This window comes from Natrix helvetica (genome assembly GCF_964273705.1).
Source record: "Natrix helvetica genome assembly, chromosome: 1".
Taxonomy (NCBI): Eukaryota; Metazoa; Chordata; class Lepidosauria; order Squamata; family Natricidae; genus Natrix; species Natrix helvetica.
In genome coordinates, this window is record NC_138548.1 from 6,188,847 (window position 1) to 6,207,707 (window position 18,861).

Here is an 18,861-nt window from a genome sequence, read left to right on the forward strand (position 1 = left end):
GCTGGCTGGGGAATTCTGGGAGTTGAAGTCCAGGGGACTTGAAGTTGAGAAACACTACCGTAGAGACTTTGGATTCTCGGGTGAGAATAGTGATTACTATTAAAGAAAAAAGCAGAACGACTTTCATTTCTACTTGGAAACCGCTTCTGGACTTTATGCTCAAGTTGGGGAAAAGCTGGCTAGGGAATTCTGGGAGTTGAAGTCCAGGAGACTTAAAGTTGAGAAACACTGCTGTAGAGACTTTGGATTCTCAGTTGAGAATAGTGATTATACTATTAAAGAAAAAAACAGAATGGACTTTTGCTTCTACTTGGAGACCACTTCTGGACTTTGTGCTCGGGGTGGGGGGGAAAAAAACACAATGACTTTTGTTTCTACTTGGAAACCGCTTCTGGACTTTGTGCTCGAGGTGGGGGAAAAATATGAAACTTTGATTTGGGGGTTTACCGATGAGATAGGTTTGTTGTTGGCTAGTTTATACCATTATGTAAAAGTAAAAAAGTTGAGGTTTGATGCTATTATCTTATTCTACTGAACCAAAGGGAGTCAAAAATCAATGGCTTTTCTTTCTTTTTCTCCTTTTTCCTACAATTTTCCTTTCCCTTTTCCTATTTTCTTTTGTATTTTATATCATAAACTAATTTTAAAAAGAGAGGTTGCAGTCTCTCCAGAAGGAGGCAGCCTGGACCCACAGATATATTTGGGGCTATATCTGCCATCAATTTCAGCAGGCACAAACCGTCCGTAAAAAGATTGTGAAATTTGGAGGTGCAAATATCTGGAGAACACGGTCTCGGGGTCTGTTGGGGGTTGCTAGAGATCATCTATCCTGTTCAATTGTGGGCTTCTACAAACACCCATGGTTGTCTTCTGCCCAGCCTGTGATCCACCACGCTTGTTTATAGAGAGTCCTCGTCTTACGACCATTTGTTGAACGACAGATCGAAGTCACAAACCAGCTCAGGAAAAGTGACTTAGGACCGGTCCTCAAAACTACAACCACTGCAGTTATACAATCACAATTTGGGTGCCCTTGTATTTATGACAATAGTGGCATCTTAACGGTCCCGTGATCACAAGCTTCCAACCCGCAAAGTCAATTGGTGAAGCGAGATTCACTTAAGGACCACATGATCTTGACGGTGGGAACCATTAACCGGTGGAACAACTTGCCTCCAGAAGTTATGGGTGCTTCATCACTGGAGGTTTTTAAGAAGAGACTGGACAGCCATCTGTCTGAAATGGGATAGAATTTCCTGCCTGAGCAGGGGGCTGGACTAGAAGACCTCTGCGGTCCCTTCCAATTCGGTTATTTTGTTATGCTTTGATTTGCTTAACAACTGCAATAAAAATGGTTGTAAAATAGGATCCGGTCAGATGAGGACTCACTGAGTGACAGAAATCCCAATCCTAATGGCATTGTAAGTTGAGGACTACCTGTAGACCACTAGGCCTCTCTTGGTTGTGTAGCACATAAAAATATGCACACTCTGATCTTGATAAAGTGGCCCAGTCAAATTTGGAAACATCTTCAGCAACCTCCTTCCTCAAAGCGTAGGAAGACCAAATTAAACAACCCTCTTCAAAATCAGACATTCTCCATTTGGAGGATAAATGAGTAAGGTATGAGTAAGTAAAGCTAAAGGATTCCCTGTCAGTCATGTCCGACTTCAGGGAGCGATGCTCATCTCCGTTTTTTGGGCTGAGAGAAGTGACGTTATCTGAAGACCATTTCGGTGGCCAGCTAACCGCACACAGAACGCTGTTACTTTCCCACCAAAATGGTACCTATTTATCTACTCGCCTGTGCATGTTTTTGAGATGCTAGCTTTGGCAGGAGCTGGACCAAGGAACAGAAGCTCATCCAGTCACGTGACGCTAGGGTTTCGAACCCGGGATGTCACCTCTTCAGCTGACAAGCTCAGTGTCTTTACCCGCTGAGCCACCGCGCATCGAGCAAATGAGTATGGTCTTAATAATGAGGGTATAATCGAAAAGTTAAAAAGAAAGAAAAAGGGAGACGTAGAGCCAATCTCAGTTCAATTCTGAGGATTTTAGCTATGTTGCCTCTGGGACTGGTTTAAATACAGGTAGTCCTCGATTTAACTGCTCATTTAGTGACCGTTCAAAGTTGCAACGGCACAGAAAAAAGAGACTTACGACCGTTTTTCACATAACCGTTGCAGCATACCCGTGATCACATGATCAAAATTCAGACACCTGGCAACTGGCATGTACTTATGACGGTTGCAGTATCCCGGGGTCATGTGATTCCCCTTTTCTGACCTTCCTACAAAGCCAGATTCACTTAAGAACTAGCGATTCATTTAACAACTGTGCAATAATTGGCTGCGGCTGTCTTGATTAGCAACAGAAATTTTGGGTCCCTCTGTGGTTGCAAAGTTGCGGACTCCCTGTTTTGGAATTGCTCTACAAAGAAACACCCTCCCCCCGCCCCGCTTCTTTCCCCTGTGCGCTTTCCCGCTTACCTTGTAAACCGAACTTTGCAAATGTTACACTCATATGGCTTCTCGCCGGTGTGGGTTCGAATATGGCGTGGGAGCTTGCCGGCTCCTTGGATCACTTTCTCGCAGATGGGACATTTCTGGAATGCTTTTGCGCGGATTTTCTTCTCCACCTTCTGAGACCAGGACGGATATTCGCCGCCCTCCTGGGAAGTGCTAAAATAATTCAAGTAATAATCCATGACTCCGTCGTCGTCCTTGCGGTCCTCGTCGGCCAGCTGTTGCCGTCCCACCGAATTGATCATCTGCTGCAGGAGCGCACTGGCGGCCAAGCCGTCTACTTCTCGGGGGTCGTCGTCTCGCTCGGGTCCTCCAGAAGCAAATGCCGGAGAATCTCCCACCTCCTGCTGGTCCAACTGAATGCCTGCTGGTACGTCATCCTCCCCCAAGGACACCGGCAGGCCACGCCCGCCGAATTGTCCATTTTGAGAGGCGGGGAACAAGGGTCCCTGACCCGTCACCTCGTCGTCGTCCCACATGCCGTGCTTGGCCTCGGGATCACAGTCGTTTGCCTTTGGTCTGTCACTGAGGGCGGCCTGCGAGTAGAAGTCCATGCCGTTGCAATCCGGCTCTTCGTCCTCCTCTCGGCCACGGAAGGTGAGCCTCTGAAGGTCTCTCAAGTCTTGATTGGTCCATGAAGCGTTGCCCTGTTGGCCGTTGATGGGATTACTCTGGAAAAACTCCAGGTATTCTTTTGCTCGGAGATGGTTCCTTTGATCAATTTGATCTACTGTATCCATCTGGTCCGTTTTGGCCAGAATCTTCCGGTCCAGGAGATCCGTGCAGACGTCCCTCACCGCCTCGATCTCTAGCAGCTTGGCGGCGTTGAGAATCTCGCCGACGTTCGAAGTGCTGACGGTCAAAGTGGCGGTGTAGGCGAATTCCAGCAAGGCAGAGAGGGCGTCGGCATCCACAAAGTCTATCTCGTACACGTTCTGTTGGTCGACCACCAACCCTGAGGTGAAGAGCTTCTTGAAGTATTGGCTGCAGGCTGCCAAGACTGAGCGATGGGTGGGGAACTCCTGCCCGTCCACCAGGATCACCACGTCGCAAAGCAGCCCATTGTTCCTCTGCTCGTTCAGGCTGCTCAAGATGTCGCTGCTGTGGTCGGGAAAGGGGATCCCAATGGGGCCATCCACACCGCCCTCCATGCTGGCACCAGAGGGCTGTGAAGACAGAGGCAAGACGCACAGGGTCAGTCAAGACACAGGGGGTCAGCAAGTTTCCCTAACTCTCATTTTTGTACAGCCACAAACAATTATTCCCCCCATATATGAGAGTCACAGTTAGCGTCCCCAAAGTTGGCCACTTTAAGACTTGTGGGACTTCAACTCCCAGAATTCCTCAGCCAGTCAGTGTTGGCTAGAGGACTTTAGGACTTGTGGACTTCAACTCCCAGAATTCCTCAGTCAGTCAGTGCTGGCTAGAGGACTTTGGGACTTGTGGACTTCAACTCCCAGAACTCCTCAGTCAGTCAGTGTTGGCTAGAGGACTTTAGGACTTGTGGACTTCAACTCCCAGAATTCCTTAGCCAGTCAGTGCTGGTTAGAGGATTTGTGGACTTCAACTCCCAGAATTCCTCAGCCAGCTCTACTGGCTAGGGTATTCTGGGAGTTGAAGTCCACAAGTCTTAAAGTGGCCAAGTTTGGAGACCCCCCGGACTAAAGAAATAACCAGATCTTTCAATCTTTAATAGGCGATGGGGAAATGCTGCTTGGGGGCTTCTGCAAAATGGCTGCCGTGGTCTTTGTGGGCAAAGTATGTGGTATTGCTGAGAAAACCGTTTTCTTTGTATTTTAGCTTAACTGGTAGAAGAGAATGTTTATACAATAATACAATAGCAGAGTTGGAAGGGACCTTGGAGGTCTTCTAGTCCAATCCCCTGCCTAGGCAGGAAACCCTATACCGTTCCAGACAAATGGCTATTTGAAGGTCAGGGTTGAATTGTGGTGTTCTCTGAGCTTGGTGGCTTTCTTGTAGACGTTTCATTACCCAACTAGGTAACGTCATCAGTGCCAGAAGGCAATGAGGTTTGTTATACTGTTTATATATTAGCCATTTAATGGCCTAATCAAGGAACCATCAAGAATACTCCCACCAACACTGACAGGACCAGCCAATGGTATATAAAATGAGAGTAAACCCCACTCCCTTCTAGCACTGATGATGTTACCTAGTTGGGTCATGAAATACCTGCAAGAAAACAACCCAGTTTAGAGAGCACTAAGTATTCTTCCTCCTTTTTCTCTTCTCCATAAATCCCATCCCCTCTATTCCTGATGATGTTACCTAGTTGGGTAACATTTTTTGAAACAACCGGGCTCAGAGATCACCAAGACTCCACTTCCCTCCGTCCTCCTCCTCCTCCTCCTATCAACCAATCCCATCCCTTCTACCACTGATGAAGTTACCTAGTTGGGTCATGTAACGTCTGCCAAGAAATTCACCACGCTCTGAGAGCGCTAAGGACCCCACAGTTTTCCTCCTCCTTCCTACTAACCCCACCCCTTCTAGCACTGATGAAGTTACCTAGCTGGGTCATGAAACGTCTGCCAAGAAATTCACCACGCTCTGAGAGCACCAAGGACCCCCCCATAGTGTGTAAACTTTACTATAACCACTCACTCCCGTACAGTTTGGGTAGCTGACAAATACAATAAGAAAAACCCACACAACCTCTCGGAGTTAAACTACAACAAATTAAGATGAACTAAAACAGGGATGGCTAACCTTTTTCTCCACACGTGCCGAAATCAGCGCATGCACACGTGCCCACAACCATAATGCAATGCCCCCTGCCCCCTTGCACATGCGCACACGATCCCCATGTTCTCCCCCCCTTCACTCCCCCCCATGCATGCACGGCGACCCCCCTGCGCCTCATTTTGGGCCTACAGGCCTCCCTGAAGCCTCCTGGGACCAAAAACAGTCCGCGGGAGGAGGGCACTGCACCACCCGGCACTCCCCCCATCCCCTGCGTATGTGTACATGACCCCCATACCCCCATGCATGTGCATGTAATCCCCCCACGCATGTGCACCCGTCTCCCACACTTGCGGCAGAGACGTGAAAATCGGCTGGCCAGTAGGAGGGGCATGCACATGGAGCGGTGTGAGCTGAGCTTGGCCAACGGCTAGCGTGCCCACAGAGCGGGCTCCTTGTGCCACGGGTACCATAGGTTTGCCATCACGGAACTAAAGCATTAAAACCAGAATCAATCCGTGGGGCCTCTTAAGCACATCATTCCCAGGTCTGAGACCGTAAGCCTTTTGACAACTTCCAAGAGATGGGACTGTCCTTATCTCTAGGGGGCGCTATGTCGAGGTTGGGGGGTCACCACAGAGAAGGCCTGGTCCCAAAAGACAACAAGGTCTGAATTTTGACCACGCGACCGCGGAGGTCGTTAAGTGTGAAAACCAGTAAGATTCGCAAAAACCTCAGCAAACCACCTCCTCAAAACATTGGAAATGTGAATCAATGCACGGAACATATTACCACTTACGGTGGGACCTGTGAGGAGGCCGAAAAGTATTGGAAAAGGATTAAAAATTGGCTAGAATCAATAACAGGAGTCAAAATAGATTGGGAGGCCGAAGTTTTCCTTCTGGGAATAACGACTGCGAAATATAAAAAAGAAATCCAGTATTTAATTTCACACATAATTACGGCGGCGAGGATTACCTTCGCTCAGAAATGGAAAAACAAATTAATAGCAAGCGAAGATGAAATAATAAGAAAGGTTATGGACGATGCCGAAATGGGCAAATTAACAAAAGAAATCCAGGGAAAAGAAGAAACAGACTATTACCAAATATGGGATAAATGGTGGTTGGAGGAAAGAAACAAGGATCAATGGAAGAAGTCAATAAAACCCAAAGATAGTAGTTAAGGAGAATTAACATACATACATACATACATACATACATACATACATACATACATACATACATATGCACTCAAGAGAGTTTAAATTTACTAGAGGTAATCACCCAATATTGGTCGCCACGATGTAGAAAAGATGTGGAGACTCTAGAAAGAGTGCAGAGAAGAGCAACAAAGAGGATTAGGGGACTGGAGGCTAAAACATACGTAGAACGGTTGCAGGAACTGGGTATGTTTAGCTTAAGAGAAAGAAGGACTAGGGGAGACATGATAGCAGTCTTCCAATATCTCAGGGGTTGCCCCAAAGAAGAGGGAGTCAAGCTATTCTCCAAGGCACCTGAGGGCAGAACAAGAAGCAATGGGTGGAAACTAATCAAGGAGAGAAGCAACTTAGAACAAAGGAGAAACTTCCTGACAGTTAGAACAATTAATCAGTGGAACAGAAGTTGCCTCCAGAAGTTGTGAATGCCCCAACACTGGAAGTCTTTAAGAAGATGTTGGATAGCCATTTGTCTGAAATGGTATAGGGTTTCCTGCTTAGGCAGTGGGTTGGACTAGAAGACCTCCAAGGTCCCTTCCAACTCTGCTATTGTATTGTATAAAATAAAATATTTTTGAACTCTTGATTTTCTCCTGTTGAAATCGGGAACATCTAAATATTTTTATGGCTAATGTTGAGTTCAGTTTTCCTCCAACTTAATCTTCTTATCCCACCTATTGTAATATAGCAGATAGATGAGTAAAATAAGAGGGTTAAAAATGGTGAAACGCAAATGAAATCTATGAGAAGGGGAAATGACATAAGGAGACTTGTATTGATTTGAAATTGTTATTAGAAAGAACAGGAAGTTCCGGTTTGAACTGCATTGCGTAAATGTAGTGTATGTCTAAGTTTTGTGTGTGTTTTGTATGTTTGTAAATAAATAAAAATATATAAATTTTTAAAAAGTGTGAAAAAAGGGTCACAGACACTTTTTTCCCACGCCGTTGTAAATTCAAAAGGTCACTAAACGAACCATTGCAAGTCCCGAACTCCCTCTATTTTATTCAGGGATCCCTGAGATAAAGCCCAGCTTTTCAGTCATGGATAGTTGGGGAGTGAAGCTCCACAATGTTTCTTCCTCGCATTTACTACACAAACCACACAAACCACACCTGTGTTGTTGTTGTGTGGCTAACAACTATCCTGGTGCATTAAAAGAGCAAGTTTCCCAACAGGAAAGGCCGCCTCTCCGCTCCCCACATTTCTAATGTAGGAGCATAGATCGGCAAACTCTGATTAACTCAAACCACAGTTTATGGACTACAATCCACCCAGGATGCTGCAGAAACCACTACATAACCCACCAACTGGCCAGCTGCTTGAAAAATGAGCCTCTCCCGTAGTAATTACATTGTAAGCAATCAGGTTCAACAGGTCATGCTGCTAGTCCTCATGTTCTTGTTCGTCTGTTCCAAGAGCGAAATTGTTGTGATGACAGCCACAATCGGGGCGATGTTTTTCTGTTGCTAAGCAAGGCGGGTGATTAAAGTGAGTTCTGCTCCAATTTGGGGACCTCGTTTTGCGGCAGGGTTGTTAAGCCAACCGCTGCCGTCGTTAACTTGAATCACACGGTTGCCAGGAACACACGTTGCTTTAAGTTCCTGAATTTTGTTCATGGGACCATGGGGGCTTAAGTGGGAGGACCAGTCTTGTCATTTCTTCTTTCCAGTGCCTCCGTAACGTTGAACCGTCACTAAACGAATGGCTGTAAGTCAAGGACTAGGCTTGAGGAAAGACGAATGAGGGATAATTAAGTAGTCCTCGACTTACGAGCACAACTGAGCCTTAAGCAAGACAGCGAAGTGAATTTTGCCCTCTGTTATGACTTTTCTTCCAGTCGTTAAGTGAATCGCTGCAGATATTAAGTTAGCGACATGGTTGTTAAGTAAATCAGACTTCCCTCATTGACTTTCCTTTGTCAGAAGGCCGCTAAAGTGGATGACGTGACCCCAAGATATTGCGACCGTCATAAATATACACCAGTTGCCAAGCTTCCGAATTTGGATCATGTGATGCTTCAATGTGGCCCAGCTGAGGAATTCTGGGAGTTGAAGTCCACAAGGGTTAAAAGCTGCCAAGTTTGGAAACCCTTGGGGTAGTAGATTGATGATCCATGGATCACCTCAATCCTTTTCTAAGGATCTCTTCGCATGGCTGGCCAGGATTCCTCTTGGCCACAGGCCCAGTCGCCATGCTGAGGAGACCATAGGCAGTCCTCGACGTACAACATTTGAGGCCAAAATTCATGTCGTTCAGCAAGACAGTTGTTAAGGGAGTTTTGGCCCATTGTACCTTTCTTGTCACAGCTGTTTAGTGAATCACTACAGCTGTTAAGTTAGTAACACGACTGTTAAAAGAATCTATTCTATTCTATTCCATTCCATTCCATTCCATTCTATTCCATTCCATTCTATTAATTCTATAAAATTCCATTCCATTAATTCCATTCCTATTATATTCATATATTATTATTATATTATACCAGTATTATATTACATATTACAATTTCTATTCTATTTTATTCTATTCTATTATATTCTATTCCATTCATTCCATTCTTTATGCATATATTATTATTATATTATACCAGAATTATATTACATATTACAATTTCTATTCTATTCTATTCTATTCCATTCTATTCATTCCATTCCATATGCATATATTATTATTATATTATACCAGTATTATATTACATATTACATATTACATATTACAATTTCTATTCTATTCTATTCTATTCTATTCATTCTATTCCATTCATTCCATTCCTATTATATTCATATATTATTATATTATACCAGTATTATATTACATATTACAATTTCTATTCTATTCTATTCTATTCTATTCCATTCATTCCATTCCATATGCATATATTATTATTATATTATACCAGTATTATATTACATATTACATATTACATATTACATATTACATATTACAATTTCTATTCTATTCTATTCTATTCCATTCCATTCCTTATGCATATATTATTATTATTATTATATTATACCAGTATTATATTACATATTACATATTACAATTTCTATTCTATTCTATTCCATTCCATTCATTCTATTCCATTCATTCCATTCCTATTATATTCATATATTATTATTATATTATACCAGTATTATATTACATATTACAATTTCTATTCTATTCTATTCTATTCCATTAATTCCATTCCTTATGCATATATTATTATTATATTATACCAGTATTATATTACATATTGCATATTGCATATTGCATATTGCATATTGCATATTACAATTCCTATTCTATTCTATTCCATTCCATTAATTCCATTAATTCCATTCCATTCCTTATGTATATATTATTATTATATTATACCAGTATTACATTACATATTACAATTTCTATTCTATTCTATTCTATTCCATTAATTCCATTCCTTATGCATATATTAATATTATATTATACCAGTATTATATTACATATTACAATTTCTATTCTATTCTATTCTATTCTATTCTATTCTATTCTATTCCTATTCTATTCTTATTCTATTCTATTCTATTCTATTCTTCTATTCTATTCAAGAAGGAGGCTGGACTAGAAGTCCTCCAAGGTCCCTTCCAGCTCCATTCTAATTCTAATTCCAATTCTGGCTTTTTCATTGACACTTTGGAACCTTATTCCATTCTGATTTTCACAAAGATCGTTTAATCCCCATCTTTTCTCCAAGGGGGGGGCGGGGGGTATTGGTAAAAAAAAACAACGGGGCGGGGGGTGGGGGCTAGCTTTCTTCTGAACACCCCAAGAGGGGAGGCCGAGACACAAACCCTCTGCCCCTGGAATGTGAACCGACATCTGTGGGATACTTACAACCGGAGATGGATGACATCTCATGATCGGAGGGCGGGGGGGAAACCCTCCGCGCGTGGTGCGAGAATTAAACAGCTAGGGGTCACGGGATGGGAGTGGGAAATTGGGCATGGCTGTGGGGCGAAGGCAAGGGGTCCGTTTCGCTGGATTTGACAAGGGAAAAAAAGCCATCCAGGCCAAAGTCAGTGTCTTCCCTCCCTCCCCCCCCCCAAAAAAGAGGAAGGGAGATGTCAACCTCTTCTCCAAAGCGCCAGAAGGCAGGACAAAGAAGCAACAGATGGAAAGCCATCAAGGAGAGAAGCAACCTAGAACCAAGGAGAAATTTCCTGACTGTTAGAACAATTGATCAGGGAACTACCTGCCTCCAGAAGTTGTGGCTGCTCCATCATTGGACAGCGATTTGTCTGAAATAGTCCAGGGTCTCCTGCTTGAGCAGGGGTTGGACTAGATGACCTCCAAGATACCTTTCATCTATTCTATTCTATTCCATTCCATATTCTACAGAATATTATATTCTATATTCTGTATGCTATATCCTATTCCATTTCAATCCATTCCACTCCACTCTATTCTATTTTCTGTATTATATTCCATTCTCTATTCTACAGTATATTAGGTGCATTCTATTTCATATTCCATTCCATTCTATTCCATTCCACTCGCTATGTTATATATCCTATTCCATTCCATTCCATTCTATATTCTATTCCATTCACTCTTCTACAGTATATTATATTCTACACTCCATTCCAATCCATATTCTAACTCCTATTCCATTCTGTCCTTTCCTATTGTATATTTATTCTATTCTATTCTATTCTATTCCATTACTTCCATTCCATTCCTTATGCATATATTATTATTATTATATTATACCAGTATTATATTACATATTACAATTTCTATTCTATTCTATTCCATATATATCCTATTCCATTCCATTCCATTCTATATTCTATTCCATTCACTCTTCTACAGTATATTATATTCTACACTCCATTCCATTCCATATTCTAACTCCTATTCCATTCTGTCCTTTCCTATTGTATATTTATTCTATTCTATTCTATTCTATTCTATTCTATTCTATACTATTCTATTCCATTAATTCCATTCCATTCCTTATGCATATATTATTATTATTATATTATACCAGTATTATATTACATATTACAATTTCTATTCTATTCTATTCCATTCCATTACTTCCATTCCATTCCTTATGCATATATTATTATTATATTATACCAGTATTATATTACATATTACAATTTCTATTCTATTCTATTCCATATATATCCTATCCCATTCCATTCCATTCTATATTCTATTCCATTCACTCTTCTACAGTATATTATATTCTACATTCCACTCCATTCCATATTCTAACTCCAATTCCATTCTGTCCTTTCCTATTGTATATTTATTCTATCATTCTATACCCGCGATGGCCAACTTATGGCACGCATGCTACAGGGAGCACACAGAGCCCTCTACGGTCACACCAGTTGTCACCCCAGCGCAACTCCACCGCGCATAGACACATACATCCCACCAGCCAGCTGGTCTCTGACTTCTGGTTTAGCCTCCGGAAGGCGAAAAACAGCCTTAAAAGAAGGACGAAGTGCGCATGTGTGCTGGAGCTGACAGGGCAACTCCTCGCGTGCCCTGACAAACGGCTCCGCATGCCACCTGTGGCACGTATGCCATAGGTTCGCCATCATGGACCTAGGGGGGATCTGCAGGGGAGAGGCGGCTGATGGGATTTGTAGTCCAACTATCTCCCCAGACTACGAAGCCCAACCTTTCAGCACCTGGCCGGCAGGGAGGTCTGTGGGCTGACGGAGATGGGGGCGGATGTGGGAAGCTATCCTGACAGACCTCAGCTGGGTCCTGCAATCCAACATCTGGAAACCTTCAGAGATTCAGGAGGACCCCAGTTCAGGGTCAAGCAGGAATACCCCCCCTTCTGTCCAGCTGAAACCTGGAAAGGGGGGGAGGGCTGTTCCAGACCCCTCCTCCTCCACCCCCACATCCCTGCCTGGCACACCAGAGGTCTCAAGGAGAACACGGACCACGCCTGGCCACGTTTGCCACAATCCACCACGGCCCCAACATGTCCCAACACTTGACTTTCTGCCTGGGGACTGATCCCTGCATTCGGTGGGCTGGCGGGGGGGGCGGGGGGGGGGTAGGAGCCACTATGGAAGGAGGCCGGGCAGCAACATTAAACTGCAAACCCGAGACAGGTCTGGGGGTTGTTTTTTCCCAAGTCAGGAGTGGCAGCCAGCCAATCACAGGGAGCCCGTGATCTCCCACTCCATTTCTGGATCCACTTAACAACCGCCAGGATTCACTTTAACTGCATGATTCACTTAACAATCGCATGATTCACTTAACAAGATTCACAACAATTGCATGATTCGCTTAACAACTGCATGATTCACTTAATAACTGCATAATTCACTTAACAACCACATGATTCACTTAATAACTGCATGATTCACTTAACAACCACATGATTCACTTAATAACTGCATGATTCACTTAACAACCACATGATTCACTTAATAACTGCATGATTCACTTAACAACCACATGATTCACTTAACAACCACAATTCACTTAACAACCGCAGCAATTTGCTCAACAACCGTGCAAAAAAGGCCATAAAATCAGGCACAATAAACTTAACAACCCCTGTTGCTTAATAATGGAAACTCTGGCACCAATTGTGATCATAAATCAAGGGATACACACACACACACACACACACACACACACACACACAATTTTGGATTGCACCTGACATGCACCTGAATTCTGGGAGTTGAAGTCCATAAGCATGGCTGCCTGGGGAATTCTGGGAGTTGAAGTCCACAAGCATGGCTGCCTAGGGAATTCTGGGAGTTGAAGTCCACAAGCATGGCTGCCTAGGGAATTCTGGGAGTTGAAGTCCCAGCTAAGGCTCCAGGGACTGATGGTTTGACTGCAATGTATTATAAAACTTTACAACTGGAAATGATTGAATATCTTACACAACTATTTTGTAATATACAACAAGGAGGTAAAATACCTCTCTCATGGAAAGCGGCTTTTATCTCATTGATACCTAAAGATAAAGAGGGCCCTAAGAAACCAGAGGATTACAGGCCGATATCTCTTCTGAACACAGATTATAAAATATTTGCTAAAGTATTAGCCAACAGATTGATGCCGGTTATTCAAGAGATTATTCATCATGATCAAGCAGGATTTATTGAAGGCAGACATATGAAGGAGAATGTAAGGCAACTCATAGATTTAATTGACTATCTTGATAAGAATAAGCAGATCTCTGCAGTGCTGGTTTTCTTGGATGCAGAGAAGGCCTTCGATCGAGTGAATTGGAACTTTCTAACCAAGACTTTGGAAAAGATGGATATGGGACCACGATTGCGGCAGGCGATTGGAGCAATTTATCAGCAACAAAATGCACAACTTATTATTAATGGAAATTTGTCAACAACTTTCGAGATACAAAAAGGCACAAGACAAGGTTGCCCATTATCCCCATTGTTATTTATTTTAACTTTGGAAGTCTTGTTGAACGCAATTCGCGACTCAAAATCCTTAGATGGTATAGCTATCAGGCAAAAGGAATACAGAACTAGAGCATTCGCCGATGATCTGGTTGTTACCCTTTCACATCCTTTGAAATCAATAATCCAGATGAAAAATATCATAATAGAATTTGGCATGGTGTCTGGGTTTAGACTAAATCAAAACAAAACGAAAATGATGGTTAAAAACATGACAGAGACTCAAAGAAAGAGACTTGTAAGTTTAGCAGGTTTTGAAATAGTTTCTAAAGTTAAATATTTAGGAATACAAATTTCAGAATCAAACACAAAACTTTTCTCAAATAACTATGAAGTGTTGTGGCAAAAGATACAGAAAGATCTTGAAGCGTGGAAAAAGTTACAATTGTCTTTGCTTGGAAGGATCTCAGCAATTAAAATGAACATTCTACCTAGATTTATCTTTCTATTCCAGATGATTCCGGTGCTCAAGTCAGATAAAACCTTGTTAAATTGGCAAACAACATTAAATAAATTTGTTTGGAAGGAGAAAAAACCGAGAGTAAAGATGAAGATTATGCAAGATACACGTGAAAGAGGTGGCCTCAGACTCCCAAACCTTCGATTGTATTATGAAGCTGCGGTATTAACGCATGTAGCAGATTGGTTTGGGAAAACAAAAATGGAATTGCTCAATATAGAAGGCCATGATCTTGTTCTGGGATGGCATGCATATCTTTTTTATGAAGACAGGGTGGATAAAGTGTTCAACAACCATGTTCTCCGTAGTGCCTTGATGAGAATATGGAAGAAGCACCGGCCCAATTGGGATTATAAAATACCGCTTTGGTTGGATCTTGCAGACACCATGGGGATTATGAATATTAAGTCACTCGGGGGTTGTTTATATAAAGATGTGCTTATTGCTGATGGGGGCGAATGGAAGTTAAAAACTTTGGAACAGCTGTTGGAAGAAGGAATTACTTTAAATTGGTTACATTACATACAGCTTCAGAAGAGATGGGAAGAAGATCGCAGGGTCGGCTTTATGGATAAAGAAGTGGAACTGATTAAGCAGATAAAAGAGACTGGTCCAAAACAAGTTAAAAGAATATATAATGTACTGTTAGAAAGAGACTCAGAAAGTGAATTGGTTAAGGATTGTATGATTAAATGGGCTCAGAATTTTGGGGAAGTGGTTATGTTGGAAACGTGGGAAAAAATATGGGTTCAGAATGTTAAATTTACACAGTCACAGAATTTAAGGGAGAATTTTTATAAAATGTTTTACAGATGGTATTTAGATCCTAAAAAATTATCATGCATGTACCCAAATGTTCAACCAAAATGTTGGAGATGCGGGTGTCTAGATGCTACCTTTTTTCATGTATGGTGGACTTGCAACAAGGTTAAAGCTTTTTGGATAAAAATATGGTGGGTTATGCAGAATGTATTTAAGAAAAGAATACAATTCACTCCACAAATGTTTTTATTGGGTATAGTTAAGGATTTTACCAAAGGGGAAACAAAATTGGCCTTGTATATGGTTACAGCAGCTAGGTTGTTGATTGCGCAACATTGGAAAAAAGATTTTTTGCCAACAATTGATCAATGGATTCAGAAGGTGGCGGGGTTCGCTGAAATGGCAAAAATTTCAGCTTTCTTAAAAGCTCAGAAACAGGAGGATTACACACAGGAATGGGCAAAATGGATTGATTATATACAGAATAAATACCAGACTAGGAGTTATTATCTAGCCTTTAGGTAAGAATGTTTAGACCGATAGATGATCAGAGTAAATAGTATATGGGATGTTTGGAATTATTAGAGTGGTATACAGCGGAAGTCAGGGGGGTGGGTTTGTGCGGGAGGTGGGGGAGGGTTAGGGTGGAGGGTGGGGCAATATATATGTATGAATAAATTAGAAGATGGGACTAATGAAACATTGTTAGGCTAGGAGAAATTTATATTAAGAGTTATAGATGTTAAATTAGCTTAGAAAATGATCAATGTGTTATTATTAATTTAAGACTAATCTCTATAGTTTTTGTTGGGAGGAGAGGGGTTATGAGTAATCTATTTTAAGATGGGGGGTGGGGAGGGGGTAAAGTGTTTGGTATAATATTTGAATGTGAATTTTTGTGGGGGGGTATAGCATTTGTATGAGATTTATATTGTATGGAGGGGGGGGGGTGAAAAGGGGGAAAATTTGTTTGTACAAAACTCTTTTAATAAAAAAAAAAAAAAAACAACGCCGGTAAAAGAAAGTTCATAAAATGGTGGCCAAACTCACTTCACAGCTGTCTCGCTTAGCCACGAGAAAATCTGGGCTCGGTTGTGGCCGTAAGGCGAGGACTACCTTATGCAGTGTGGGCCACTACGGCCTTCCTAACCTCCCTTCAAGCAGCCAGCAAAGTCCATCCAGGAAGCCAGATTTGCTTCACCAACATGTGACTCACTTAACAACGGCAGGGATTCACTTAATGACCAGTGGGGGGTTCTGAACCGGTTTATTACCAGTTCGCTGAGAGGGCATTTTGTGCGTGCGCTACTCGTTTCGCTCACGTGCCCACCCGCCCACCGCACATTTCTGCGCATGCGCAGTTGACTAAAAACTGTTCTGCGCATTCCAACGACAGCAGGAGAGACCGGGTAACCGGTTCGAGGGCGTGGCAGCCTGGGACGCTGCCGGTGCCAGCAACCCAGACCACCACACCACTTCAGCCGAACCGATCCAAACCGTTAGGAATTCCCCACTGTTATGGACCGTGACCGGAAAGGCCTTCCAACGGGGCAACATTTTCTGAGCAGCAAAGAGATATTTCAGCTGCGGTCGTAATTTGAGGACCCCCTGTAAAAGAAGGAGTTTTTGGGGGGGAGGGAGAAACCCCCAAGACGTGTGTTTGCCTGTGTACGACGCGTGTTTGGGCCTGTTGGCTTCAGGACGGGGTTGGCACCCCCATGAGAACGGGCCCTTCTCCTCTCCTCCGTGGGGCAGGTGTTAGGCAGGTTTGTGAGAACCAGTCGGGCAACTCAACCCAGCGCCAAGCTGCTTCCCCCAAATAAGCACATGCCAACATGAAAGGCAAGGCCGTGCCAACCGCCGGGTGAAATCCAGCCAAGCCGGCTAGTCCGCTTAGAGGGCACTCGGATGGGGCAGGTCTCCTCTCACCCCCTCGAGCCTTCTGAAGAAGGCGAGCTTTGCCACCGACGTTTCTTTCTAAAAGTAGGCCACGTTACACACTTGGGTGTCGCAACGACAGCGGCTGTTGGTTGCCCCGAAACAGGTTACCACCCCGCCCAAAAACCCGCCGTACCAACGTCTCCCTGGTGCGTCAAAGGAGACCACACATGGATCTGCTGGGAAACGCACAATTGCCAGCTGTCGAAAATGCAGGACTATTCCTTGAGGAGTGTCAATCCTTGAACCCGTGTCTCTTCGGACACACGTGTTAAGGATGGAGACGGACGCGCCGGGCAGGCACGGGCATCGCGTTAAGCCTCATAAAGGGGCTTTGGCTCAGTGCGGGGGGTTCCAAGGCTGATTGAAAATATGCCTGGATAGATACAGATTACCAGAGTTGGAAGAGGGACCTTGTAGGTCATCTAGTCCAACCCCTGTTTAAGGAGACCCGACTCCATTTTTGACAGATGGCAGTCCAGTCTCTTCTTGAAAGCTTCCAGGGACAAAGCTTCCCACAACTTATGTTCCATCGGTGGATTGTTCTCACTGTCAGGAAATTTCTCCTTAAGTGGATCGAACAAACCATGGTTAGGTCAGGCAGACTGTGCCTCAACCAGGCCGCGGTTCGATTTATGTTCGGTACAGAAAGCCCGAAATTTAGGATGCTCAGTGAAGGCCCAGTTGTTAAATGAATTTTGCAGTTGATTGCAAAACCATGGTTAGGTTATAGGCAGACTGCACCCAGTCGTTAAGTGAATTTTGCCTCCCTGGTCCGACACAATTTGCACCAATTCTAGGGACTTACAAATAGCGTTGGAGATTCTGATAAAGACAAATAAGTGGCAAATAATTGTCAACAACAAGGGAGTTGTTTACAACCACAATAGTGCCCAGAGTTGTTAAACAAGACAGTGGTTAAGTGAGTTTCACCCGACCGAAACTGGTACCGTCGCTAAGTGAATCACAGCCCTTGTTCAGCTAGGAACACAGTGAGTTAAGTCCATCTGGGTTTCCCCGTCGATTTCGCTTGTCCGGAGGTGGCCAAAGGGAATCATGTGACCCCGGGAAACACTTGCAGCCGTCGTAAGTCTGAGTCATCCGCCAAGGGTCTGGATCTGGGTCACGCAGGCCACGGAGGCGCTGCAACGTTCGAGCGAACACTGGTTATCGGTCACTCTTTTCCAGGGCGTTACTGGTGATGTTGAACGCTCACTAAACAAACGGTCGCATGTTGAGGACTACTGTACTCATGGAACAGGAAGTTGGTGCGTTTACAGGACTTCCTGAAGAGAGACTGATGGTGTCTGTGGCACCGGCCCAGTAGGCTGATCCCGGATAAATTAGGAATAATAGCTGGCGTTTGTTGTAGGGGTGAAGAGCCTGGTTCCTTCCTCCAGGCTCAAAATCAGCTCGCCCCACATCTGCCAATAAACCAGCGCGGAGAATTGGAAAAAAATGCTACCTGAATTCGGAATAGAATAGAGCCAAAAGGGACCTTGGAGGTCATCTAGTCCAACCCCCTCCTCAGGCAGGAGACCCTATCCCATTTCAGACTAATGGCTGTCCATTCTCTTCTTTAAAAAACCCTCCAGCGTTGGAGCCTTCGCAACTTCTGGTGGCAAGCTGTTCCACTGGTTAATGGTCCTCACTGCCGGGAAATTTCTGCTTAACGCTAGAGCAGGGGGCTGGACTAGAAGACCTCCAAGGTCCCTTCCAGCTCTATTCGGATTGACTGGTTCTTAAGAAGAGACTGGACAGTCACTTGTCTGACATGGGATAGGGACTTCTGCCTGAGCAGGGGGCTGGACTAGA

The 18,861-nt window shown here is 43.6% G+C and overlaps 1 protein-coding gene across 1 annotated transcript in view; it reads right to left on the minus strand.

Annotated features, from left to right (window-relative positions):
* Positions 1-18,861, minus strand: part of ZBTB7A (zinc finger and BTB domain containing 7A) — a 61,886-nt gene that overhangs the window by 6,700 nt on the left and 36,325 nt on the right. The window contains exon 2 of the mRNA XM_081941418.1: positions 2,490-3,691. Within this exon, the coding sequence (XP_081797544.1) occupies positions 2,490-3,676 (1,187 nt within the window). The 5' untranslated portion in view covers positions 3,677-3,691. The remainder of the gene's footprint in view (positions 1-2,489; positions 3,692-18,861) is intronic.